The following is a 27,743-nucleotide window of genomic DNA, read 5'->3' as shown; positions in this document are numbered from 1 at the left end:
CTCAATTGATATTTTTATGAATGACATTGCCACAGGATGCACACAATGAAATTTACATATGACAAGAAAGTCAAAGTACTTTGTATCGAGATATCTAACAAACACCAAAGAAGGTAGTATGTCCCTGGCACACTGTAACACTATAAAGTCACAAGAACAAAGTGAATTGGCTCTTGCAGACATTGGCATGTTCGGTTATCTCCTGGTAGCTCTTCATCACATGTGTAATAAACATTTAGAAATTAACTGTAATTTCTGCTTTGAGATGGGAAGTCATCATGAGAAAGAAAAAAAATTAAACCCCCTCTAATTCAGCTCTAGGATATATTAGGTGACATAACTCCAAGAGAGGAAATAAAACAAGAGGAATGTGACTGTCTGGAATACTGGGTATATTCTGGTCATTACGTTCAAGGAAGATTAATGTAAAATAAGCACAATGGAGAGAGGAGTTGCTGTTCAAAAGAACACAGTGTATAAAGCAAAAAGAAGCTTGCTTTAAAAACTATTCAGATACAAAAACTAAAGTGGGAACAGAGCTGTATAAGATAAAGAAAAATGTTTATACAAGAAGAAATGGAAATCACTATGACTGAATTTAAAGTGGGAATTAGTAAGGTTTTTAACTTTCATTACCTAAAAGATGAGGTCCTGGAAAAATCTTCAATTAGGAGTCGTGGGAACAAACTACCTCATCAGTTTTAAGATACAGCTTGAAAAATTCATTCAGTAAAGTATCCTACAGCATCAGGAAACTCAACTCAGTGACTAGCAGTCCTAAATCTATGTTCTTAATTAGGATCTCCTAAAAATGGTTCAAAAACCAGGAAATGTTTAATGAAAGTTTTTTCTGACTTTCATCAGCAGATATGCTTACTGAAGCACCAGGATTTTAAATCTGTCATACTGATACTATTACCTTTTGAATCAGGTACCAAAACCTAGATTTTTAGGCGTAAGTTATTTTGTTGAACCAGATTTGTTACACTAAAAACATTTTACAGGAGAAACAAGTATGTGTAAGATTCATAGGTATCCAGATGACTTTGTACATCTGACTCCATAACTTTCTTTTCAAAAGTTTACATCAGGTTTTTCATATGTTTCTCAAAAGATTTATGAAGAAGGATGATCCATCTGGCACTAATCTGATTCTGTAACACCGTGTTTGCTGGCCCAAACACAAAACACACTACTACTCATAGTAGTCCAAACTCAAAGGCGTAATACTGATCCAGAGTTTTGCACACCTGGAAACCATCACTGGCATATACACTCCACATTCAAATCACATCTTTTGATGTATTAGGTGCTCACATTCTGTCTTATAGCATCCTTAGGCAGGTTTCTTTCCTGACAGAGATCTGCGCTGGAACCCACTGGAAGGTTTTTCTTTCTTTCTCACCATGGCCAGCAGACAGTTCCTCTAGTGACTGTGTTAGGACTCACAGCAAATTTTGAACCTGTTATTCCTCCATCAATAGCAAGCACCTCCCAAAGCAGCTCCACTAACACACAGGACCAACTATCATTTCAAAGTTTTTAACCTCAAAAGATCAACTATTATTCAAATTTTATAACACTAAGATGTGGAAAATTGTACTTTCCCTCGCATAATTCATTTTAGTGAAGTAAAATTAGTTTTCTGGATGTGGAATTGCTCTCCTGCAAAATGAAATGGAAGTGCTGTGTGGAGAGGGGTAACCAAGGTGGGGAGGGCTTCTAGATGGTGTTGGGAAAGCTTTTATAAGATTGCTGTTGGGAGAAGAAGAGCCAGGAAGGAAGACTGGGACCTTAGGACTCATTTAGGAAGGTTTTTTCCTAAATTTTCTTCTGCTTCTCATTTAGTCTTCTGGTCCTTTGGATTCCCTTTCCTGTTCTTCTTTCTCAGCAAGTCTGTGAGGCAAACAAAGCTGCCTCCTCTTGCTTCTTCTTCTCCTTCTTTGCACATTTTCTTCCCCAGAAACAGGAAGAATGGTGGAACAAAATGCCCCTTCCCCTCCAAAACAGCCCTCCACCATTGTAGATCCCAGAAGCCAGGAGGAGCCCCTGTAGGAGAGAAAGTGTGGTGGGTTGACCTTGGCTAGCTGCCAGGTGCCCACCAAGCCGCTCTATCACTTTCATCAGGTGCACTCTGACAAAAGGCTCGTGAGTCGAGATAAGGACAGAGAGATCACTCACCAATTACTACCATCACGGGCAAAACAGACTCGACTTGGGGAAATTAATTTAAGTTATTGCCAATTAACAACAGAGTAGGGAAATGAGAAATAAAACCAAATCTTAAAACACCTTCCCCCCACCCCTCCCTTCTTCCCGGGCTCAACTTCACTCCTGAATTCTCTACCTCCTCCCCTCGTGAATGACGCAGGGGGACGGGGAATGGGGGTTGCGTTCAGTTCATCACACGTTGTCTCTGCCGCTCCTTCCTCCTCACACTCTTCCCTTTCTCCAGCGTGGGGTCCCACCCATGGGAGACAGTCCTTCACGAACTTCTCCAACGTGGGCCCTTCCCACGGGGTGCAGTCCTTTACGAACTGCTCCAGTGTGGGTCCTTTCCACGGGGTGCAGTCCTTCAGGAACGGACTGCTCCAGCGTGGGTCCCCCATGGGGCCACAGGTCCTGCCAGAAAACCTCTCCAGCACCAGCTCTCCATGGGGTCACAGCTTCCTTCGAGGCACATCCACCTGCTCTGGCGTGGGGTCCTCCATGGGCTGCAGGGTGGACATCTGCTCCACCATGGACCTCCATGGGCTGCAGGGGGACAGCCTGCCTCACCATTGTCTTCACCATGGGCTGCAGGGGAATCTCTGCTCCGGTGCCTGGAGCACCTTCTCCCCTTCCTTCTTCACTGACTTTGGTGTCTGCAGAGTTGTTTCTCTCACATATTCTCACTCCTCTCTTCCAGCTGCTGTTGTGCAGCAGTTTTTACCCTTTCTTAAATATGTTATCACAGAGGCACTACCACCGTCGCTGATTGGCTCAGCTTTGGTCAGCAGCAGGTCTGTCTTGGAGCCAGCTGGCATTGGCTCTGTCGGACATGGGGGAAGCTTCTGGCATCTTCTCACAGAAGCCACCCCTGTAGTTCCCCCGCTACCATGGGAAAGCTAAGGAAATCCTTACATTCAAACCTTTCAGCTGAGAATCAGAAAAAACATTTCAGGCCTAGCTGGTGGCATTCAGCCCCATGCCCCAGGAAAGTCTAAGGGAACAAAGAGCCACCCTTGCCTAGCAGATCAAGTTAAGAAGAATAATCTGGAAAATGTTGGGCTTTAGCTTCACTCTGTTCTCCACTAGCTACTCTCTCTCTCCCTGTGAAAGACCAAAGTCCTGTTGGCACCCTGTCTCTATCAGGACCTCCTCCAATTAAATCAGTGGCAGATAGGGATCACTGGAAACAGCAGATTGTTAATCCAAACAGCATACTTTCTGGTGCTGGTTATTTCCATATGACATATGTTGCCACCTTCACTATGCACTGATAATTTGGGGGCTTTTGTGATTTTTATCAGTAACAGGAGAATCTGAAAAGACTGACTGCTGATGAATATCCCACACTTACCTAAAACTAGATTACTTTGTTCAAAATCTTCTCTATACTCCTATATTCACCCACAATTTGGGGATATCTAAATAAATCTTTGGATTTATCTTTCAACTCTAACCATTATCTCTTCATTTCTCTTTCTTTGCTAAATTCAAAGATGCTATGTATCATGGGGCTAAGCAGTTGTAAGCAGCCTGCTTGTTAGGCAGATACTGCTTTTTAACTGCTTGTTCTTTCTGCTGTGCTCTGGGGATATATCAAAAGCCAAAAGAAAGACAAGTGATCTTGGGACATCAAGAGAAGCAGAATCAGTGTAACAATTTGGGGAGGGTCATTCTGTTGTGAATAGGTGGAATTTGATGCCAGCCGAAGCTTAAAGAACTAGAAAGGTGCATCTGATAACTGCATTTCTTCTGAGCTATTTTTAATTAATATTCTTTCCTGAACTCGTTCTTATCAAGGGGATTGGAAGTGTTAATCACACATCCAGACATGAATACTAACCAATATATGCTGTCTATTCTTTGTGATAGTTTTGGCTAGTTAAGATATATTTTAACCTGTGTAATCAACTCTTCTGCAGACAATTTAGAATGCTTTCACACATGTCCATATGGAAAGGAAAGAAAAAATGAATCAGGAAGATGGGATATCACTGCCTTATTTTCATTTATTTTCATTTTTTTAGGCTTGCATTTAAGCAAACATGTTGCTTTTAAAATCATCATTCACTAAAAATTATATCACCATAGTGACTTAGCACAGACATTGCTAATAATACTATCTCAGAGTACTGACAGTAAATCATGAGTTTTCAGAGCTGTTACCCATGCAATTACCTTGTCTGCAAGTTAACCACTGAAATGTGCTACTGCCATGGTATAACGCTGCTTCTTAAAAAGTCATGCAATATATTGAAGTCAAATGGCTGTGGGTATCTTGTACTACTAATGAAAACAAAAGAATAATAAAAGTGTAAACAACTAGTTCATTATATTATGCAAGAAAGTAAATATATTGTCTATTTCATAATGAGATAACTTAATTAAAATTCCTTTTAAAGTTGTTCATTAGCACCATGTCTTGTAACAAAGTCCGGAAATGCCATTATTTTTATATTTTACTTGCAGATAAGGTTGTTAATAGAAAGCTATTAGTATTAATATGTATCAAATAATATTTACCTTGTTCCTAATTTCTTTTCTATACATGAACTTAAGGAAAATTTTATGAGTATTTTGCATCTAAAATCTTACCAGGCAAAAATACCTCTGCCTGGAGACAAAACGCACCAAACATCCTCAGAAATGACAGGACTTCAGTGATGTTGTCTAGTCCATCACAGATTATCAGTATAGGTGTGTGACCTTCTAGTAAAACATAACCAGCTCTTCTGAGACCCCTAAGCCTACAATGTGTTATATGAGCAGTTTTTCTTTGTCTAATTTCTTCCATTAGTGAATGTTGCAAAAGAACAAGGATCTGCAGAATCACAGTGTGATATTAAAATGTCATTTTGAGCTAAATGAACAGCTGGTAACTCTGATTCCCACCAAGATACAGTAGAGATCTGCCTGAAAGTAGGGATCTCATAAAAGCTCACAAAATTCTCTCTATCACCAGTTTCTCTGCAAAGTAGTAATAGTCAACTCTGCTATTACCTCATCTATTTCAAAACCTTTGACATTTCCTATCCTCTTGAAGGTGCTCTTTCATCCTGTCACTTCCTATAAACAGTTGGCTTTTTCACCATTCCACACACAGAACATTTTTTTTGTGGTGGTCAAGCAATCTTGTATTTTGCCTTAAGTGTCATCTGAAAAAGCACTAACAAGAATAAACCTCAACCTACACTTTTTCCTTGGTAGATATCTCCTTTGCATTTCCCGTATTTGGTTTTCCCTAATTTCTTTTGCTTCACCAGGAACCTTCTCATGACTTTTGATACACAACTTTGAGCATAAGAAGACAGACACATCCACAAAGTTATCCTTAACCTCATTTAGCAATAATGAAAGAAAGACTAGCTCAAATGACTGTCTCGGAGCAAATAAAGTTGCTCTGATTCCTGTTGCTCAGATTGCCATTTTGAATCTCACTCTAAACAAACTGCTTCTCCACTGCTTTGGAAAGGGTTCTAGAAAGACTATTCTCCCTAGGCTAAAGCTAACATTTCTGAATACTTAAGTCTGACCAACAGGATGAGTCAACAGATAAGATCTACATCTCTGTGTACCAGTCTAATAGCTGAAACGAAAACAGACTTTGCTAAGTGAGGTCCTAAAATCCATGTTATATCCCTAAAGAGACTTAACTAATAAAGGATTAAAGGCATCCTCCTGCTGGGACAGAATTCTAGAATCAGCACAAAAAAGAAGGAATATGCTTATTATAACCTAAAATGATTTCTAACTGGGTTTTTAAAGGTAAGAAACTTCATGTGATTGTGCTTTCTCCCCTGTAGCTGCCCAACTTTTTCTCAGTCCTTTGTTGTAATTTTTGAGCCCAATGGCCAATTCCAACCTAATTTGATGGAGGAGGGAGGGGGGGGCAAGTCTCAGAGAAATCAAAATTGTGCTGCCACTGAAAGAAAAGCAGTTTATGACTTAGCTCTTAACCTGTTCCAACAGGCAGCAGCCATTCAGCCAGGCAGCACACATCTAACACTGTTTAATAGCCGTATCGTGTTGCTTTTGACCTAGTCAAATAGGTAAGAATGAGAGAAGGGCCTGAGGGTAATGGAGGAGAATCAGGACAAAAAGTCAGTTATGATGTGTCTAGGGAAAGTAGGAAATGAATAGGAAATGTGGTAGGAAATTAGGCTTTAATTCCAGTCCTCATTAAGCAGCTTGCTTTTTTATGTTTGTCTAATCTGCATGCCCACAAGTCCAGCATAATTACACCCTTCAGATATTTGCATTAAGGATTTTTTGCCTAACTTTTTTTTTCTACTTTAAAACAGTAATAAAAATATACATATAACACAATTATCATACCCACACACATTTAAAAAAAAGTGTTTTATGTACAGTGTTAGTTAGTATTTTAACACTCCTGTCATGACTGAAATAAAATCCCTTCAGTGATAACTTCTAGATAATTTCCACTCTAATACCTCTTTGTCACTTAAAGAGGCGATCCCATCCCTCCTTCCCTGGCTGTATAGTCCCAGTCTCAGTGTTTTGCCCTCTCTGGCATTCATCTGATTCCTCAGTGAGCTGATTCACCTCCATAGCCTTTACCAAAAAATGGCCACTTTTTTGCTTGATAAGTTTTCTGCCAATTTAAAGAGTAGGATTGGCTCATGGAGAGATCAAACTAGAACTGACACAGAGAAGAAATTATCACAGGTTGGATGGGAGGGGGTGAGGAAGTGGAACTGTGCTTTTCCGTGTCAGCCAACTGTTAGAACAGCTCAGCTGTCTACTCTAACCACAGCCCAAGTCTTAAAACTTTTTAGCAAATTTCATTTAAAACTCAAGAATATCTAACCTCCATGGAGATTTGTTCTGCTACATCTTATTCAGAAATTTTCCATAAACCTCCTCTAAGCAAGTTTTACTTGAAGTTCTGAAAGACTTAAAGCCTTCAGGGGATACAGCAAATATGTGGAAGGAGTGCATCAAAACTATTCAGGTATGGAAAATGACAGAAAATAAGGTCAGTGTTGCTGGATGCTGATATTCAAGTTTCCCATCTTAGTCATAAGTACTCCATTTCACTCAAATACTTTCAGAGTGTGCAACAGTCTCCAAATATTACTACTAATAATACAGCTCCTGGACTTAATATTTGGGGTTTTTTTGTTGGCAGGCCCAAAGGAATAAAAATCCAAAGTTGCTGAATAACCTTGACACCAGCATCCCATTGCTTTAATATGGTATTTAGCATCCTGAGATATATTAGAAACATTTTACTAGTGATATTTAGTATTCTTTGCTCAAAAGAATTTAATCAGGACAGGACTGCAGAGCTTTTTGAGCCCAGAGAGAAATATTCAGGATACACATTTCTCTTTGGAAAAGTATTAGGTGGTGAAAGACTGGTTTTCAAAGTAGATATTTAGGAGCATATTGAGATTTTGAAATAGATTTGCCCATTCCATAATGGAACCATTTAAGGTAGAACCCTGTTCTTAATTAAGAAAAGTGGTGATTTGTTACTGCAAAGCAGAGAAAACTAATGGCTTTGCCATAGCAAAGGAAAAAAGAGGTATGTTATATTTCAGTTACTTTCATTCTACTTTTTTCTAATTCAAAAAGATGAAAAAGTAAGGAAACTCCAGACCACATGAAAATATTTCAACTAGCCAAAAAAGGCCTATTTATTTAACAGTTGGGAAAATGTTGTTGAGAAAAATAGCAATTTATAAAAATGCAAACTAAGAATCAATAGTTTTGTCACAAAACTCATGAGCATGACAAATCTGCATCTTTGATTTTGACATGTTTATGAGAAAGCAAGTTCTGGAAGCTAAAGGTGAAGCTTTAGCTCTTGAAGTTAATATGGATTTTTGTTGCTTTCAGGAAAGCTAGGTTTTCATAACAGAACATTCTACCAACAAGTTTTACACAAAGAATTCAAATGTCCTACAGGAGTAGTTAATAATTTAATGTGTGATTTTTACCTTTGTTTGCTATAATTCACAGAATTCCTATCTTTCTTTTTTTTTCTTTTTGTCTTACCAGTTCAAAACTAACTATGAAAAGAGAATGTTTAAAGTAGATATTTCATCCAATGACACATCCACAGTGGCTTCCATATCAAGTAATATGTCAGAAGCAATGGAAACCCTCACCCGAATGAAAGAGGAAATAGTTCCTGTTCCAGGTTCTGTAAATGGAGTGAATGCCCTTGGCTTGGTGGTTTTCTCAATAAGCTTTGGCCTCGTAATTGGAAACATGAAGGAGCAAGGTCAGGCATTAAAAGACTTCTTTGATAGCCTAAATGAGGCTATCATGAGATTGGTAGCTCTAATAATGTGGTAAGTGCCTTGATAAATTCCATATTAAGTTACTAACAATATTTTTTCATCACAGTCATGCACTGGATAGCAAGAGTCTGTTTGGCAGGAAGTCAGACAATAAGATGTTAACTACCTTGTAGCTTTTTTCATAAACGAACCCAAGAACTGTAATTCCGTATATCAATAATTTGCCCAAACATACCTATTCTTTCAGCGTGTTTAGCTTTTGACATGAAAAAATCAGGGTATATGGCAAAATTTGCCAAGCTTATACAGAGCCATTCTATGTCTTCATAAAGACAGCAATCACAACAGTATGCTATCAAAGTTTCCTTGTAACCTACTCTGACTTCACTAAAGGAAAACAACAAACCTCTCCCATAATCTTATTTCTGCACAGCAAGACCTTGTTATCATTAGTTTCCAACACAACTGGTTCCTGCAGTTGTGTAGCGTAGATGTATGTCCTTGCATTGTAGCTGCACTGCTTACAGACACACATAATTTTGCCACTTTCTTTATTATGTTCAACAGGTAAATAAAACCAATACCTTTTCCTTCAAACATTAGGTATGAAGTCTTTTCAACAATGAAGATTCATTATTTGTCAGGTAGAAGGTTAATTATGAAAAGAAATTATGTCTTATTGCCTTCTTTACTACAGAAAACAAGCAAACAAAAAACCAAACAAATCAACTCCAAAAGCATAAAAAACTACCGAAGAGCACACATACATATGTTGTAGTACTAGATACAAAAAGTTAAAAAAAGTATATTTTTTCCAGTAAGTAAAATTCTATTCTACCAGGAAACATCTATACAAAGCAAAAATCTTTTCTCCTTCTTTACGAGATCACATAAGATGATAAAGCAGTGGATGAGAATTATTACTTCCCAGACATTTCTACATGTATTTGATGGCTGAAAGTGCAATTGAGATATTGTCATGGTTTAACCCCAGCCGGCAACTAAGCACCACACAGCTGCTCACTCACTCCCCCCCTCAGAGAGATGGGCGAAGAGAACTGGAAGGGTAAAAGTGAGAACACTTGTGGGTTGAGATAAGAACAGTGTAATAATTGAAATAAAATAAAATAATAATAATAATATGTAATGAAAAGGAAAATAACAAGAAGAGAGAGAAATAAAACCAAAGAAAGACAAGTGATGCAAATGAAAAGCAATTGCTGACCACCAACTGACCGATGCCCAGTCTGTCCCCAAGCAGCGGCCCCCCAGCCAGCTTTCCCCTAGTTTATATACTGAGCATGACGTCATATGGTATGGAATATCCCTTTGGTCAGTTTGGGTGAGCTGTCCTGGCTGTGTCCCCTCCCAGCTTCTTGTGTATCTACAGCCTTCTCAGTCGGTAGAGCATGAGAAGCTGAAAAGTCCTTGACTAGCATAAGCACTGCTTAGCAACAACTCAAACATCAGTGTGTTACCAACATTATTCTCATCCTAAATCGAAAACACAGCACTATACCAGCTACTAGGAAGAAAACTAAATCTATCCCAGCCGAAACCAGGAAAATATCCACCCCTTATTCTATACCATCTATGTCATGCCCAGGTCCCAAACGTTCCAATACATTCCAATTAATCACCACCACCTTTCTTGTCTTTTGATATATATATACACAGAGATATCATTCCCTTAGTCTATGGGCCATCCCTCTAAAATGTGCGTTGAGTTCATTCAGTCCATGACTTTGGGCTCCATCTGTCATAACAGTCATTCAGGGCAGGGGAGATGGTGTGTGGTGTTGGACTCTTGCATGCGGAGGCCAGTTCTGGTTCCATTATTGCTGCGCTTGTCCGGTTCTATCATTGCTGCACTTTCCTCGGTTTTCATCAGAGTTCCTTCTTCATTAATCTGGGTGATTCTTACTGCAATACCGTTGATATGACATATAACAACCATAGAAGTGATGACATACAGTATTATACAGCAATTAACACCATACATTGAGTTCATTGGCTATTTTCCCCAATATCAAATCCCCTTGAGGTACACACCGGACTTCCCAATCCTTTCGCATCACCCACCAAGTGCACCCAGGTCCTTGAGCAAAAGCAATCCCATGGATGGGTTTTCCCTTGCCAGAGGCAGGAGTAACCCAGACTGTCTTCCCCAGCATATTTCTTATGTGCACGACAGGGACTTTATCCCCCTCTACAGTACGTAAGGGTTTGGATTGGGCAGGGCCAGCTCGATTGAAAGATCCCCTAGTGTTGACTAACCAGGTGACCTTTGCTAAATGTGTATCCCAATGTTTGAATGTCCCACCACCCATTGCCCTCAGTGTAGTCTTTAGCAGTCCATTGTATCGTTCGATTTTCCCAGAGGCTGGTGCATGGTAGGGGATGTGATAGACCCACTCAATGCCGTGCTCTTTGGCCCAGGTGTCTAGGAGGGCGTTTCGGAAATGAGTCCCGTTGTCTGACTCAATTCTTTCTGGGGTGCCATGTCGCCATAGGACTTGCTTTTCAAGGCCCAGGATGGTGTTCCGGGCGGTGGCATGGGGCACAGGGTGGTTACTTCCACCATGGTGAGCACATAGCGCTTGCCGTGGCGGGTTTGTGGGAGTGTGATATAATCAATCTGCCAGGCCTCCCCATATTTGTATTTCAACCATCGTCCTCCATACCAAAGAGGCTTTACTCGCTTGGCTTGCTTGATGGCAGCGCATGTTTCACATTCATGGATAACCTGTGCAATAGCATCCATGGTCAAGTCCACCCCTCGATCACGAGCCCATCTATATGTTGCGTCTCTTCCTTGATGGCCTGAAGTGTCATGGGCCCACCAGGCTATAAATAATTCACCCTTATGTTGCCAGTCCAGATCCACCTGAGCCACTTGGATCTTAGCAGCCTGGTCCACCTGCTGGTTGTTTTGATGTTCTTCAGGGGCCTGACTCTTGGGTACGTGAGCATCTACCTGACGTACTTTTACAACCAGGTTCTCTACCTGGGCAGCAATATCTTGCCACAATGCAGCAGCCCAGATGGGTTTCCCTCTGCGCTGCCAGTTGTTCTGCTTCCACTGCTGCAACCACCCCCACAGGGCATTTGCCACCATCCATGAGTCAGTATAGAGATGAAGTACTGGCCATTTTTCTCGTTCAGCAATATCCAAAGCCAGCTGGATGGCTTTCACCTCTGCAAACTGGCTCGATTCACCTTCTCCTTCAGCAGTTTCTGCAACTTGGCGTATAGGACTCCATACAGCAGCTTTCCACCTCCGATGCTTTCCCACAAGGCGACAGGACCCATCAGTGAACAGGGCATATTGCTTCTCGTTTTCTGGTAGTTTATTATACAGTGGGGCCTCTTCAGCACGCATCACCTCCTCCTCTGGGGATATTCCAAAATCTTTGCCTTCTGGCCAGTCCGTGATCACCTCCAAGATTCCTGGGCGACTGGGATTTCCTGTTTGGGCCCGTTGTGTGATCAGTGCGACCCACTTACTCCCCGTAGCATCGGTTGCATGATGTGTAGAGGGGATGCTCCCTTTGAACATCCAGCCCAGCACCGGCAGTCGGGGTGCCAGGAGGAGCTGTGCTTCAGTACCAAACACTTCCGAAGCAGCTCGAATCCCTTCATATGCTGCCAATATCTCCTTCTCAGTTGGAGTGTAGTGGGCCTCCGATCCTCTGTATCCCCAACTCCAGAACCCTAAGGGTCGACCTCGAGTCTCCCCTGGTGCTTTCTGCCAGAGGCTCCAGGTAGGGCCTTTCTCCCCGGCTGCGGTGTAGAGCACATTCTTCACATCTTGTCCTGCCCGGACTGGCCCAAGGGCTACTGCATGAACTATCTCCTGTTTAATTTGTTCAAAGGCTTGTCGTTGCTCAGGGCCCCATATGAAATCATTCTTCTTCCTGGTCACGTGATAGAGAGGGCTTACAATCAGGCTGTAATCTGGAATATGCATTCTCCAAAAGCCCACAACGCCTAAGAAAGTTTGTGTTTCCTTTTTGCTAGTTGGTGGGGACGTGGCTGTTATTTTGTTGATCACATCCATTGGGATCTGACGACGTCCGTCCTGCCATTTTATTCCTATAACCTGGATCTCCTGTGCAGGTCCCTTGACCTTACTTTCTTTGATGGCAAAACCAGCCTTCAGAAGGATTTGGACTATTCTCTCCCCTTTCTCGAAAACTTCTTCTGCTGTGTTGCCCCATACGATGATGTCATCCATGTATTGCAGGTGTTCGGGAGCCTCATCCTGTTCCAGTGCAGTGTGGATCAGTCCATGGCAAATGGTGGGGCTGTGTTTCCACCCCTGGGGCAGTCGGTTCCAGGTGTACCGGACGCCCCTCCAAGTGAAAGCAAACTGGCCTGCACTCTGCTGCCAAAGGGATTGAGAAGAATGCATTAGCAATATCAATTGTGGCGTACCACTTGGCTGCCTTTGACTCCAGTTTGTATTGAAGATCTAGCTTCCCTACCCTCTAATTCCAGGCTACTGGCCCTGTTATCCCAGCATCGGAGCAGCCAGGTGACAATATGCTCGCCTGGACGACGACTGAAATCTTTCCACATATCTCGCAGCTCACTCAGGGATAGAGATCGGGTGGTTACCGTCTCATTTGTGAGTTCTTCCTCTCCCTCCGAGGAAGAGGAGGAACCCTCCTGCCAAGTTCTTCCTCAGGGGGAAGCGGGCAATTCTTCCTCTTCCTCCTCCTGTTCTCGTGATGGCCCTGCTTTAGAGTAGTCTGCCTCCTCGCTTGCAGGACAGTATGCTGCTTCCTCCTTCTCCCTCTTAGGAGGAGCTTCTTCATCCCTTAGTAAATCACCTGACTTCCGCTTCCAGTGTTTCTTCTTGTGTATAGCGGCGACTGATACTGGCATGGGTTGGTTCTCTGGTTCAGCTGCAGTGCCTGTCGTGGGGTTTGAGTAGCCACAGTGCCTGTCGCAGGGGTTGGAGTAGCCGCAGTGTCTGTCCCGGTGTTTGGAGTAGCCGCAGTGCCTGTCATTTTGTCATCAGATCCTTGAGGGTTCTGAGTAGCGTTGAACAGGGCTCGGTAGGCATGGGCCAGGCCCCAGCACATTGCAGTCATCTGGGTCTCTCTGGAATGGCCAGGGTGCAAGTATACATTTTCCAAATATTCTACTAGTTTTTCAGGATTCTGCACTTTTTCAGGGGTGAAGCTCCAAAACATTGGAGGTGACCACTGTCCTAGGCACTTGCCCATACTATCCCACACACTCTGCCACTCAAAACTATCCAGCCTCGGGGTAGATCTCTGGGTGGTATTCTTAAATAGTTGTTTAATCTTAAACAAGACCTGAAACACATTCAGGAGACATAGCAATAGGAACATGCTGGTTTGAACATCCCAAGGATATTCAAGATCCTCAAGAGCTATTGTAATCAGCCTGGAGGAGAAGGGGAAGGTGAAGGAAGGTGTCTCCCCCGTAAATTGGCTCTCCAAGGAGAAGAGGTAAAAAGTGTAATTATTAATAGTTTCCGAGAGATGGCTCCCGAAGTACAGGGATGACAGCAGTGCTGAGTACTAGGAAGAAAACTAACTCTATCCCAGCCAAAACCAGGATAGATATTCTGGATAAACTTTGTTCTGTGGTAACTTAGTATAAAAAGACAAGGGGACATTTCTGGAAATAAGGCTGTATCAAAAGTCCAGCTGCAGCAGGATTATATTAGAGATTTATGCTCAGCACTAGCTCCTTCTTCATCTGTAGCTATGCTTGCCGATAGGAAAAGCAGATTATACCACCTTTGTTGCTGCCCCACAGTGCAGCTAACCTCTGTCATACAGGTGGCTTCATGCTAAAGGATTTATCCAGTGCCCCTCTGGATAAAATGGGACATGGCCAGAAGCAGCTTGAAATCATCAGAAGTTAGTCTTCTGTGTGGGTTCCTTCCCCAACAAAATGGGAAACAACACTGGAGAGATAATAGAACTGGGCACTTGGAATAGTCTCCAACTATATTGGTTGAGACTTCGTTCATACAGAAAGAATTATAACAGAATTGGCTAAACTAGCTTTTAAATGACACTTGAATTCCAAAGGGAGCTCATCTCCCTACATGTCTGAAAGGCATGCTATACCACTTCTTGAAATCCTTACCAGATCCTGAATCCATCAGAGCCTATCAGAAACATTCACTGCTGTGGTTTCATCCAGGTTAAACTGTTAAGAGTTAAAAGAGTTAAACTCTTGGGTTGCTTCTGAATAATTACGGTCATCCTACCAGCAAAATTCTATATTCATGCATGCATATAAACACAAAAGGTATGGATAGGGGAGTGGATTTCTACTTTGTTCAGTGCAATACTAATTTGATTTCTTATTTGCAGGTATGCTCCACTTGGAATCCTCTTCTTGATTGCTGGAAAAATTGTTGAGATGGAAGATATGGGTGTGATCGGTGGTCAGCTTGCCATGTATACTGTAACAGTTATCATCGGTTTGCTAATTCATGCTGTCATTGTCCTACCTCTTCTCTACTTCCTGATCATTCGTAAGAATCCTTGGGTATTTATTGGAGGACTAATCCAGGCATTAGTCACAGCTTTGGGAACGTCTTCCAGGTATAATACAATATTTTAAGGCCATATTGTTTTTATAATATTATTGGTTTGAGAAACAATTTTGCCTAGTGTGATCGGTTAACTCCATATTCAAATATTCACTTGGGCACTTTATTTCAGTTCTGCTGCTCTCCGACAGAGATGATTATTATTATTATTATTATTATTATTATATTGACTTGAAGTCTATTTTCTATGAGAACCCTTGAACAGAGATGAAATAGGTCTGTTTGGTGATGCAGACTGTATGGCTGGAACCCTTGTGACTTTGATTAGCCTTGGTGTTTGAGATTTGTAAGTAGTTTGTAATGGCTTGCTGATAAAGGATGCTGCTGGCAAGGGAAGTTTTATGTTTGTGCGTGGCAAAATGGAGCAGCAAACAGGAAGGTTCAGAGGGGATTCTGAGAGAGCTTGAGAGCCCTTGGCAGGTGACATTCTGTGCTCACAATCCTGATGATAGCCAATGATGGATATCAGAAATGCAATAGAAATGCCATTTTTGCTCTTTGTTGATGAAATCATAGGGACTTCATATGAATAAAAAACCCTGTTTGCATCTATGATGAAAAGAAACATTATCGTAATCAAATATATATTTCTACACCATATGACCTTTCATAAAACACCTTCCATTTTAATAGATTTTAAAAGCATCTCCTAAAGACAGATGTTTTCAGTCAGCCATTCCATATAACTAAATTCAAGACCCTGGTGTTTGGGATTATTTTGAAGATCTGGATGAGACACTATTGGGACCATTAATGTAGAATCTGATTAAGTTTTGTATCACTGAAAAAGCTCTTTAGGACTTTAAAAATTATGCCAGTATATTAATGGGTAGAGAAGGACAATTACTAATTTCACATTTGACATTTTAATGTCAATCCTTGCAAATTTGTGGAATGCCTAAAAGGGAATTTGATTAATAATGATTTTAAAAGGAAGATAATATAACTAATGCCAGTTAACATAGTTTAAGAGAAAATAAACTTGGGGAAGGGGGGAAGGCAGTGGCTGTGTGCTGCTTAGCTGCCTGCCAGGGTTAACCCACAAGTGGTAAAATAATGTAATCGTCCATCAGAATGCCCTTTCCAGGGGAGCCAGCAAATAAAGATGAGAAAACATGCTGTTTACTGAAAGGTTGAATAGCTCAATTTGTATAAATTCAGGAAAACAATGCTTAGGGGTGATTCAATCATAACTCGATGACATCAAAAACGGGAAGCGATAATTTTTAAATAGATTCTTCTGCCTAGCATGCTAAAGTATAACAAAATCTGGTGACAAAATACTGAAGTTAGACACATTCAGACTAGGGACTACATAGAGAATGACAGTAATTAACCATTGGAAAAACCTTCCAAGAGCATCAGGAGAACCACCATCATTAGAACTGTTTAAATCCAGCCTTGTCATTTTTTAAAAAATATTCTGGTAGATCACATAAAAATTAAGACAATTAGAACAATTTATCTTGTCATCACAAAGCATGACATTCTTTTCATTCCGTCTTTGTAGAATTTATATCATGTATTACCTTCTTTCTTTTTGTTTCAGTTCTGCAACACTACCTGTTACATTTAAGTGTCTAGAAGAAATAAATGGAGTGGACAAACGAGTTACAAGATTTGTACTCCCAGTTGGTGCTACAATTAATATGGATGGAACTGCTTTATACGAGGCTTTGGCTGCAATTTTCATTGCACAGGTTAACAACTTTGATCTGAACTTTGGACAGATTATCACAATCAGGTACAGAAGCCATTATTACCTATATCTAATAAAAGCACCTTTGTGATGACTCCTTCTTGCCGTTATATGTGGGATTAAACAAAAGCGTCTAGAGCTAAAAATGAGAACTGCTACAGTAGCTGAATAACTGTAATGATTTACATCTTCTGCACAGAAGAGGCCCCCCAGCACATATTCTCCATTAGGTAAACCTTTAAAAAACTGTAGCATGACACACCTATCACTGGACTTAGTAGAGTCAACAAGAACAGTTTTTAATGACTTTCTTAAGAACTCATGCAGCTTTTGGGAGCTGTAGACTTACAATCAGTACCAGATCGTTTCTAATGCATGTACAAAGCAGTAGCATAAGAGCATCACAGTGGCATGGTACAGCGCTAATGGTAGGAGAGGTAGTGTTTTCCTAGTCATGATGGTCTCAGGATACAAGTAGAGCAAGCTGTGTAAGGAGCAGTAATACCTTTTATTACACCAGCTGATAGAGGTGGAGAAGATAGGTATGTTTTCAAGCACACAAGCCTTCATGTTTGAAATAGAACAGCAAACAACCCACTAAGTACCACTCGATGATAACCGATCTGCATTAATTTATTATGTTACTCAAACAGTTTAAGAGAAAAGGGCAATGGGTATGTGTGCAGAAGAAAGAAATGTCAGCAAGGGGAGAGAGGGACACTGTAGGACAGAGAGACAGGTATTTTATCACTCAGAAACACTGAAAGTTCAGATATGGTGAACTGGGAATGTAGAAGATTTTCAAGCATAAAAAACACCAGCTTAATTCAATATTCATCAACAGAAGGCAAAACTCTGTCTTCACACTCCGAGGCAATAGTTCCACATTCATTAGTACTAGAGCTGCTCCCTGCTGAATCACCTGACAAAACAAATTCTTCCTAAACTAAGTGTGAACAAGCATATTTCTGTCAAGTTACTAGACTGTATGATTCAGGGTTTCTGGCAGCTTTCTGTTTTCTGATGGCTGGATGCCAACTGCTGGAGGACAGATACTTCACCTAACATGAAGTTATAGTGAGACGGACAGAGAATAAAAGTTCTTGCATTAGATCTGCCAGGACAAAATTGCCTCCTCAGCTTTTCTTTTAACATGTTTGAGTTTGTGGAGTGAGTTTGTTCAATGGGTGGGGGCATGTAGCTATAATGTTTTTGTCTGGCCCTTAGCATCTAGTAAGGGATTTAACATCTAACAAAATCATGTTTCCGGGGTTCTGGATAAAGGTTTAGTGTAAACATTTTGGATAAGATCCACACTCCTCTGCGACTGTGTAGCGTTCAGATTAGGGACTGGGCTCATCTTTTTTGTTTACTACTGAGCAAATGCTTTCTTGCTTCATATCTGTTTTTAATGTTTGCCAGATGATAAGGAGAGTTTATTATGGAATTCAATTAATTGCTCTTGCTATCTCTTTGCACAGCATCACAGCTACAGCTGCCAGTATTGGGGCTGCAGGGATTCCTCAAGCTGGACTGGTCACCATGGTCATTGTGCTTACATCAGTAGGTTTGCCTACAGATGATATCACTCTTATCATTGCAGTGGACTGGTTCTTGTAAGTATTTTTATGGAGTCACTAAGGGCTTAGACCATAATTAGAAGTGCGATAGCCAGGGACATTTTGGCAATGCTGCGATCAGTGGTATACTTCTTTTGCTGTGGAAGGCAGTTGGAAAGAAGTGTTAAAAAAATCACAATTTCTTGCAATTAATGTATTTTCTTAGAGCAGATGGTGAGAGGTGTTACTTAATGATGGTTCCTCTTGCATGCAAAAGGGTTACATAGAAACCTGGATTCTTAGGGTACTAAGAAAACTTTCAGACACACTGTACTTCAATCAGCAAAGAATTGCTTTAGTCTTCTATTTTACATAGGCTGTCAATGAAAACCTTTCCATCAGTAAGGCTCAGAGCTGGTTCAGACCCAACCGAGTTCATTGCAGCCCTGCTGACTATCTAATCCAGGAAAGGTTCATATGTCTATCCCATGGACACAGAATTGAAAAACAGTTGTGTAACTCTCTTATCCAGCCACCACAATGTATTGCCCTTCAGTTTTTCCATTCCTCTGTCTGTAAAAGACTAACTGACACCTATACGTATATGAGGAAATCCCTTAGGTCCAGGAACTAAATCAAAGGCAGAAGGTTTCCTCCAATCTCTATTTTGTCTAACCCCTATTAGTTATAGTTTTGTCGTGGTTTAATCTGGCAGGCAGCCAAATACCACGCAGCTGCTCACTCACTCCCCCCGCCCCCCCAGTGGGACGGGGAGAGAATCGGAAGGGTAAGAGTGAGAAAAACTCGTGGGTTGAGATAAAGAGAGTTTAATAGAACAGAAGAGGGAAAATAATAATAATAATAATGATAGAATATACAAAATGAGTGATGCACAATGCAATTGCTCACCACCCGCGCTGACCGATAACCAAGTAGCGATCGGTACTTCCTGGATCACGCCTACCATTCATATCCTGAGCATGACGTCACATGGTATGGAATACCCCATTAGCCAGCTGGGCTGGCTGTCCTGATTATGTTCCCTCCCATCTTGTGTACCTAGCTCAGTCAGTAGGCACGGGAGCTGTCCTTGGACTAGGAGGGCACTTAGCAACAACTGAAAACATCAGTGTGTTATCAACATTCTCCTCATACTAAATCCAAAACACAGCACTAGGAAGAAATTTTACCCTATCCCAGCCGAAACCAGGACAGTATCCACCCCTTATTCCATACCATTTACGTTATCCTTAGGTCTCACATTTTTCGATACATTTCAATTAATCACCACTATCTTTCTTTTTAAATATACATACATATATATATGCATGCACAGATATCATTCCCTTAGTCTATGGACTATCCCTTTAAAATGTCCATTGAGTTCATTTCGTCCACAACTTTGGGCTCTATCTGTCATAACAGTCTTTCAGGGCAGGAGAGATGGTGTGTGGTGTTGGGCTGTTGCATCCTGAAGCCAGTTCTCATTTCGGTACTGCTGCGCTCGTTCAGTTCTATAATCGTTGCACTTTGCTCGGTTTCATCGGAGTTAGTTCATTCTTCATTAATCTGGGTGATTTTCACTGCTATACCACTGATAGCAATCATAGAAATAATGATATACAATCTCATATGAAAACGGACATCATAAAATTCAGTTCATTGGCTATTTTCACCCAAACTCAAATGCCCTTGAGGTACACACGGGACTTCCCCATCCTTTCGCACCACCCACCAAGTGCACCCAGGTCCTTGAGCAAAAGCAATCCCACGGATGGGTTTTCCCTTGCCAGAGGCAGGAGTAACCCAGACTGTCTTCCCCAGCATATTTCTTATGTGCACAACAGGGACTTTATCCCCCTCTACAGTACGTAAGAGTCTTGAATGGGCAGGGCCAGCTCGAGTGACAGATCCCCTGGTGTTGACTAACCAGGTGGCTTTTGCTAAATGTGTATCCCAATGCTTGAATGTCCCACCACCCATTGCCCTCAGTGTAGTCTTTAGCAGTCCGTTGTATCGTTCGATTTTCCCAGAGGCTGGTGCATGGTAGGGGATGTGATAGACCCACTCAATGCCATGCTCTTTGGCCCAGGTGTCTATGAGGGTGTTTCGGAAATGAGTTCCGTTGTCTGATTCAATTCTTTCTGGGCTGCCATGTCGCGATAAGACTTGCTTTTCAAGGCGCAGGATGGTATTCCGGGCAGTGGAATGGGGCACAGGGTATGTTTCTAGCCAGCCGGTGGTTGCTTCCACCATGGTGAGCACATAGCGCTTGCCGTGGCGGGTTTGTGGGAGTGTGATATAATCAATCTGCCAGGCCTCCCCATATTTGTATTTCAACCATCGTCCTCCATACCAGAGAGGCTTTACTCGCTTGGCTTGCTTGATTGCAGCGCATGTTTCACATTCATGGATAACCTGTGCAATAGTGTCCATGGTTAAGTCCACCCCTCGATCACGAGCCCATCTATATGTTGCGTCTCTTCCTTGATGGCCTGAGGCGTCATGGGCCCACCAGGCTATAAATAATTCACCCTTATGTTGCCAGTCCAGATCCACCTGAGCCACTTGGATCTTAGCAGCCTGGTCCACCTGCTGGTTGTTTTGGTGTTCTTCAGTGGCCTGACTCTTGGGTACGTGAGCATCTACGTGACGTGCTTTTACAACCAGGTTCTCTACCCAGGCAGCAATACCTTGCCACAATGCGGCAGCCCAGATGGGTTTCCCTCTGCGCTGCCAGTTGTTCTGCTTCCACTGCTGCAACCACCCCCACAGGGCATTTGCCACCATCCATGAGTCAGTATAGAGATAAAGTACTGGCCATTTTTCTCGTTCAGCAATATCCAAGGCCAGCTGGATGGCTTTCACCTCTGCAAACTGGCTCGATTCACCTTCTCCTTCAGTAGTTTCTGTGACTTATCGTATAGGACTCCAAACAGCAGCTTTCCACCTCCGATGCTTTCCCACAAGGCGACAGGACCCATCAGTGAACAGGGCATATTGCTTCTCATTTTCTGGTAGTTTATTATACAGTGGGGCCTCTTCAGCACACGTCACCTCCTCCTCTGGGGATATTCCAAAATCTTTGCCTTCTGGCCAGTTCGTGATCACTTCCCAGATTCCTGGGTGACTGGGATTTCCTGTTTGGGCCCGTTGTGTGATCAGTGCGACCCACTTACTCCATGTAGCATCGGTTGCATGATGTGTAGAGGGGACCCTCCCTTTGAACATCCAGCCCAGCATCAGCAGTTGGGGTGCCAGGAGGATCTGTGCTTCAGTACCAACCACTTCCGAAGCAGCTCGAATCCCTTCATATGCTGCCAATAACTCCTTCTCAGTTGGAGTGTAACGGGCCTCGGATCTTCTGTATCCCCGACTCCAGAACCCTAAGGGTCGACCTCGAGTCTCCCCTGGTGCTTTCTGCCAGAGGCTCCAGGTAGGACCATTATCCCCGGCTGCGGTGTAGAGCACATTCCTTACAACTTGTCCTGCCCGGACTGGTCCAAGGGCTATTGCATGAACTATCTCCCATGTAATTTGTTCAAAGGCTTGTTGTTGCTCAGGTCCCCATTTGAAATCGTTCTTCTTCCTGGTCATGTGTTAGAGGGGGCTTACAATCAGGCTGTAATCTGGAATATGCATTCTCCAAATGCCCACAATGCCTAAGAAAGCTTGTGTTTCATTTTTGCTAGTTGGTGGGGACATGGCTGTTATTTTGTTGATCACATCCATTGGGATCTGACGATGTCCGTCCTGCCATTTTATTCCTAAAATCTGGATCTCCTGTGCAGGTCCCTTGACCTTACTTTGTTTTATGGCAAAACCGGCCTTCAGAAGGATTTGAATTATTCTCTCCCCTTTCTCAAAAACTTCTTCTGCTGTGTTGCCCCATACGATGATGTCATCAATGTACTGCAGGTGTTCTGGAGCCTCACCCTGTTCCAGTGCGGTGTGGATCAGTCCATGGCAAATGGTGGGGCTGTGTTTCCACCCCTGGGGCAGGCGGTTCCAGGTGTACTGGATGCCCCTCCAAGTGCAAGCAAACTGTGGCCTGCACTCTGCCGCCAAAGGGATTGAGAAGAACGCATTAGCGATGTCAATTGTGGCGTACCACTTGGCTGCCTTTGACTCCAGTTCGTATTGGAGTTCTAGCATGTCCGGCACGGCAGCACTCAGTGGCGGCGTGGCTTCGTTCAGGCCACGGTAGTCTACTGTTAGTCTCCACTCTCCATTGGACTTTCGCACTGGCCATATGTCGTGGTTTAATATGGCAGGCAGCCAAATACCACGCAGCCGCTCACTCACTCCCCCCGCCCCCCCAGTGGGACGGGGAGAGAATCGGAAGGGTAGGAGTGAGAAAAACTCATGGGTTGAGATAAAGACAGTTTAATAGAACAGAAGAGGGAAAATAATAATAAAAATAATGATAGAATATACAAAATGAGTGATGCACAATGCAATTGCTCACCACCCGCGCTGACCGATAACCAAGTAGCAATCGGTACTTCCTGGATCACGCCTACCATTCATATCCTGAGCATGACGTCACATGGTATGGAATACCCCATTAGCCAGCTGGGCTGGCTGTCCTGATTATGTTCCCTCCCATCTTGTATACCTAGCTCAGTCAGTAGGCATGGGAGCTGTCCTTGGACGCGGAGGGTACTAAGAAACAACTGAAAACATCAGTGCGTTATCAACATTCTCCTCGTACTAAATCCAAAACACAGCACTAGGAAGAAATTTTACCCTATCCCAGCCGAAACTAGGACACCACTTGGGACTGTTAAAGGGTGAGCGAGTCTTGCTGATCACTCCTTGGCTCTCCAGTCAACGAATTAGCTCATGGATGGGGATCAGGGAATCTTGGCTGGTAAGATATTGCCGCCGGTGCACTGTTGTGGTAGCGATTGGTACCTGCTTTTCTTCAACCTTCAACAACCCCACAACAGAAGGGTCCTCCGAGAGACCAGGCAAGGTGGACAGGTGTTTAATTTCCTCTGTCTCCAGGGCAGCTATACCAAAAGCCCACCGGTACCCTTTTGGGTCCTTGAAATACCCTCTCCTGAGGTAGTCTATGCCAAGGATGCACGGAGACTCTGGGCCAGTCACAATGGGGTGCTTCTGCCACTCATTCCCGGTTAGGCTCACTTTGGCCTCCAATACAGTTAACTCTTGGGATCCCCCTGTCACTCCAGAAATACAAATGGGTTCTGCCCCTCTATAATTTGATGGCATCAGGTTACACTGTGCACTGGTGTCTACGAGAGCCTTATACTCCTGTGGGTCTGATGTGCCAGGCCATCGAATCCACACAGTCCAGTAAACCCGGTTGTCCCTTTCCTCCACCTGGCCGGAGGCAGGGCCCCTCTAGTTCTGGTCATAGTATCCGCTTCTCACTTCTTGCAAAGGCGAGTTAAGAATTTCTTCGTTACAATCCAAAGTAAGATCAGCCCTTCTACTCTGTCTGGGGAACTGTTCACTGGAAACTGGACCGTCGTGAGACAGCTTTTTCCTGACAACTGGAGCAGCATTTTTCCTGAGAGAGCCCCCTTGTGTCATTTTTTTTCCTTGCAAGTCACGTACCCGTGCCTCTAGGGTCAAGGTAGGTTTTCCATCCCACTGCCTCATGTCCTCTCCGTGGTCGCGCAGGTAAAACCACAGGGTGCCCCGTGGTGTGTACTTTCTATATCCTCTCTCTTGAGCAGAAGAACACTGTCTCCTAATGGCTGAGATACTGGTCCGTACAGGTGGAGAATAGGACCTATCGTCTTTGAGTTGCTGGACCTCCCGGGACAGTTTCTCCACAGCTGAGACAAGGGAGGAGGAGACAGTTTCTTCATATTCCCGGAGACTGCTAACCAACTCATCTACCTTTGGTGCTTCTTCCTCTTTCCAGCACAGTACTGCCAACGCATTGGCATATGACGCTGGTGCGCTCCGTAGTAATTTCCGCCACATGGGTCGGGTGTACTGGAGTTCATCTGGATCTTTGGGTGTTTGGTCATCGTCCAGGTCACTATAAACTACCTCCAGCACACCTAGTTCTCTCAGGTACTGGATACCTCTCTCCATAGTGGTCCATTTGCTTGGGCGATATATAACATCTTCCTTGAAGGGATACCTTTCCTTCACGCCTGACAGCAGTTGCCTCCAGAGGCTGAGGGCCTGTGTCCCTCTTCCAATTGCTTTGTCAATGCCTCCTTCCCTAGCAAGGGATCCCAGCTGTTTGGCTTCTTTCCCCTCTAATTCCAGGCTACTGGCCCCATTATCCCAGCATCGGAGCAGCCAGGTAACAATATGCTCGCCTGGACGACAGCTGAAATCTTTCCGCATATCTCGCAGCTTACTCAGGGATAGGGATCGGGTGGTTTCCGTCTCGTTTATGAGTTCTTCCTCTTCCTCCTCCTCTCCTCGTCATGGCCCTGCTCTTCCATCATCCCTTTCTAAACGACCTGACCTCCGCTTCCAAGATTTCCTCTTCTGTACAGGGGCAACGGATACCAGCAAGGGTTGGTCCTCTGGTTCAGCTGTAGTGCCTGTTGCTGGGGTTTGGGTAGCTGCAGTGCTTGTCATGGGGGTTGGAGTAACTGTAGTGCCTGTTGCCGGAGTTTGAGTGGCTGCAGTGCCTGTTGCAGGGGTTGGAGAAGCTACAGTGACTGTTGCCGGGGTTTGAGTAGCCACAGGGGTTGTCGTGGGGGTTGAAGTAGCTGCAGTGCCTGTCGTGGGCTTTTGAGTAGCCACCATGTCTGTAGCCGCCCCCGGGAATCGCCGCTCCGCCCGCCCCGACGAGGCACCGCCGTTTGCCTTCCTTCTTTTCTTGTTCCTGAGGGTTGATCTCTGGACAGTATTCCTGGTAGTTGTTTAACCCTAAACAAGGCCTGAACCACATTCAGGAGACATAGCAATATGATCATGCTTGTTTGAACATCCCAAGGATATTCAAAATTCTCAGGGAATATTGTGGACATCTTCGTGAAGAGGATAGAAGAAAAAGGAGTTTCTGACGATATGGCTTTTACCCTTCAGTCTTCTCAAGTGATCCCTGCAAGTAGTTACCCATGTCATCATCAGAACGTAATGTCTTCATATGATTATTGGAACAGGTGGCCCAGAGAGGTTGTAGATGCCCCATCCCTGGAAACATTCAAGGTCAGGTTGGATGGGGCTCTGAGCAACCTGATCTAGTTGAAGATGTCCCTTCCCACGGCAGGGGGGTTGGTCTAGATGACCTTTAAAGGTCCCTTCCAACCCAAACCGTTGTATGATTCTATGATTCTATGATTATCTAACCACATGCCCACAACCTTATGTAGGTGGACGCTTATCGAATAACAGTGCCAGTCAGTCCTCGTCGAGCTGCCTCCTACATCTTCTGGGCAGAGCCCTCTAAGATGGCTCAGTTGTTGTAGTTTACTTTGAATCATCTTAGCAGAATTCCACCCTAAATTACTGACTGTAGTTTAGGGTCAAGAGGGAAATGACCCTAACAAGGTATATTCTCATTGGCTTACATGTTCAGAGGATATAAACCCAAACCACCAGAGTACAGAAATGCCTCCAAGAAGCATCTGCCATATGTTCCCTTTGTCATCCTCATCACACAGCTGTTTCTTGCTGTGAAGCTGCCAAGAGTATTAACACATTTTGTGGCTCCAAATCCTAGTATATTTGTTAATTTCTGTAGAAGGAATCATGACATTAACCGTTCAGATAAATGAATATACATAAAATTGCTGAATCATTTAGTAGCTATTTAAAGGCCATTTTAAGAGCTAGTCTGCATGCTTCCCTGAACAAGTGATCAAGTCAAGGCTAACTTACTATTTCTCCATAGGGATCGTCTCCGTACCACTACCAATGTCTTGGGAGACTCCATAGGAGCAGGAATTGTTGAACATTTATCACGGCATGAGCTGAAGAACGGGGATGCTGAGATGGGTAATTCTGTGATAGAGGAGAATGAAATGAAGAAACCATACCAACTGATCTCACAAGAAAATGAGAGTGAGAAACCATTAGATAGTGAAACCAAGATGTAGGGTAAAGAAAGCATGAGTCCAACACTACAAGTGTGGAAAACACACACTTTTTCCAGCCATTTATATCTTGAATTCACCAAGTTCACTTATTCCTTGTTTTCTCCCTTTATGCTAACACTGGAAAGAATTAATGAAAATATATTCCAAATTAGCAGTGATCAAGGTATATGTTGGCTTCCCACTTTAAAAAAAATTAACAGGCAACAACACCGGTCCTGCTAGACATGTGCTAACTGAGGATAAATAAAGAGAGATTGTCAATTAAATAAAAAAAAAAATATCAGTGTATATGCTACTCAGTTCTGTAAATGTGATCTTATTCTTTTTCTTTCTTTCTTTTTTATGAACTGGAAAGTAAAAACAGATAACAGAGCCTGAAAATGGTTTCATTTTTTTAAATACCTGTTGCAAAATTCCTAACATCTATAAACACACAATCAATACTTCTAACTTGATAACTGCATCCAGCTAAGTAAATTAACTGGGTTTTTGCTTTTTATCTGATGGTTTTTTTCTCTAGTATTATATCCTTGTTCAAATACTAGCAGGACAATAAAAAGAAGGACATTAATTGAAAGGATAAAAGAGGAGAAGATGTACAAATAAAGAAAAAAATACCCACAATGAGCACTTTTATCAGTTGAGTTGAAATATTTCTGAGAAAGTGATTTTATCTGGACAGTTTTTTGCATTAGCTTCAGCTGATCTTGACAAAAACTTAGCCTAGTCAGCTCCCACTGACTTGCAAACATTTACGTATGTATGTATGTACCTCCACTCTGTATTTGCCCCCTTAATTTCAACATCATAACCTAGTTGAACAACCTATGTGTATTTTTGTAGGAGCAAGGCCCTAGGCTGTATTGACTCTGGGACAGAAAATGTGTCTTCACGTCTCTTTGAAAAAGAAGATAGCATGCTCTGGGTATGCCAATTATCTACTTAATAAGCAATAATAAGAATAGAAGGCAGTGCCAGCCCTCTGCAGAAGGTGCAGAAGGGCGAGATGCTCACATCCTAAAGGGACTGGATTCTAAATCTGAATCCCTGAGACCAACAGGAGGTTTTCTGATTGGAAACCTCCCAAATGCTTGGTCATTCCACTGATAAATTATAAAGCTATTAGCTGGATTTACATTTTTCCATCTGGAGAAGAAGGTTCCCTATCTCAATGTGAAATTTCAAAGTCCTTGTGTGTTTATCAGCAGCATCTCAAAAAGAAAAAATAACCCTTTAGAAAGTAAAACTAATGGGTGCTTTTTTACTTTTTACTAGGAAAAATATATAAATTGCAAAATAGTAAATACTATAATAAATGTTGAAATTTTAATTAGAAAGGACTTTAAAGCACAATATTGT

The 27,743-nt window shown here is 42.7% G+C and overlaps 1 protein-coding gene across 1 annotated transcript in view; it reads left to right on the top strand.

The window, feature by feature from the left end:
• Nucleotides 1-26,390, top strand: part of LOC142074894 (excitatory amino acid transporter 1-like) — a 98,804-nt gene extending 72,414 nt beyond the window's left edge. The window contains exons 6-10 of the mRNA XM_075135856.1: nt 8,236-8,531; nt 14,843-15,076; nt 16,634-16,828; nt 18,265-18,399; nt 26,180-26,390. Of these exons, the coding sequence (XP_074991957.1) occupies nt 8,236-8,531; nt 14,843-15,076; nt 16,634-16,828; nt 18,265-18,399; nt 26,180-26,384 (1,065 nt within the window). The 3' untranslated portion in view covers nt 26,385-26,390. The remainder of the gene's footprint in view (nt 1-8,235; nt 8,532-14,842; nt 15,077-16,633; nt 16,829-18,264; nt 18,400-26,179) is intronic.
• The last annotated feature ends 1,353 nt before the right edge of the window (nt 26,391-27,743 follow it).

The sequence above is a fragment of the Calonectris borealis genome, chromosome W, assembly GCF_964195595.1.
Source record: "Calonectris borealis chromosome W, bCalBor7.hap1.2, whole genome shotgun sequence".
NCBI classification, from domain to species: Eukaryota; Metazoa; Chordata; class Aves; order Procellariiformes; family Procellariidae; genus Calonectris; species Calonectris borealis.
Note: the sequence above shows the minus strand (reverse complement) of the source record. Positions and strands in the feature narration are given on the sequence as shown.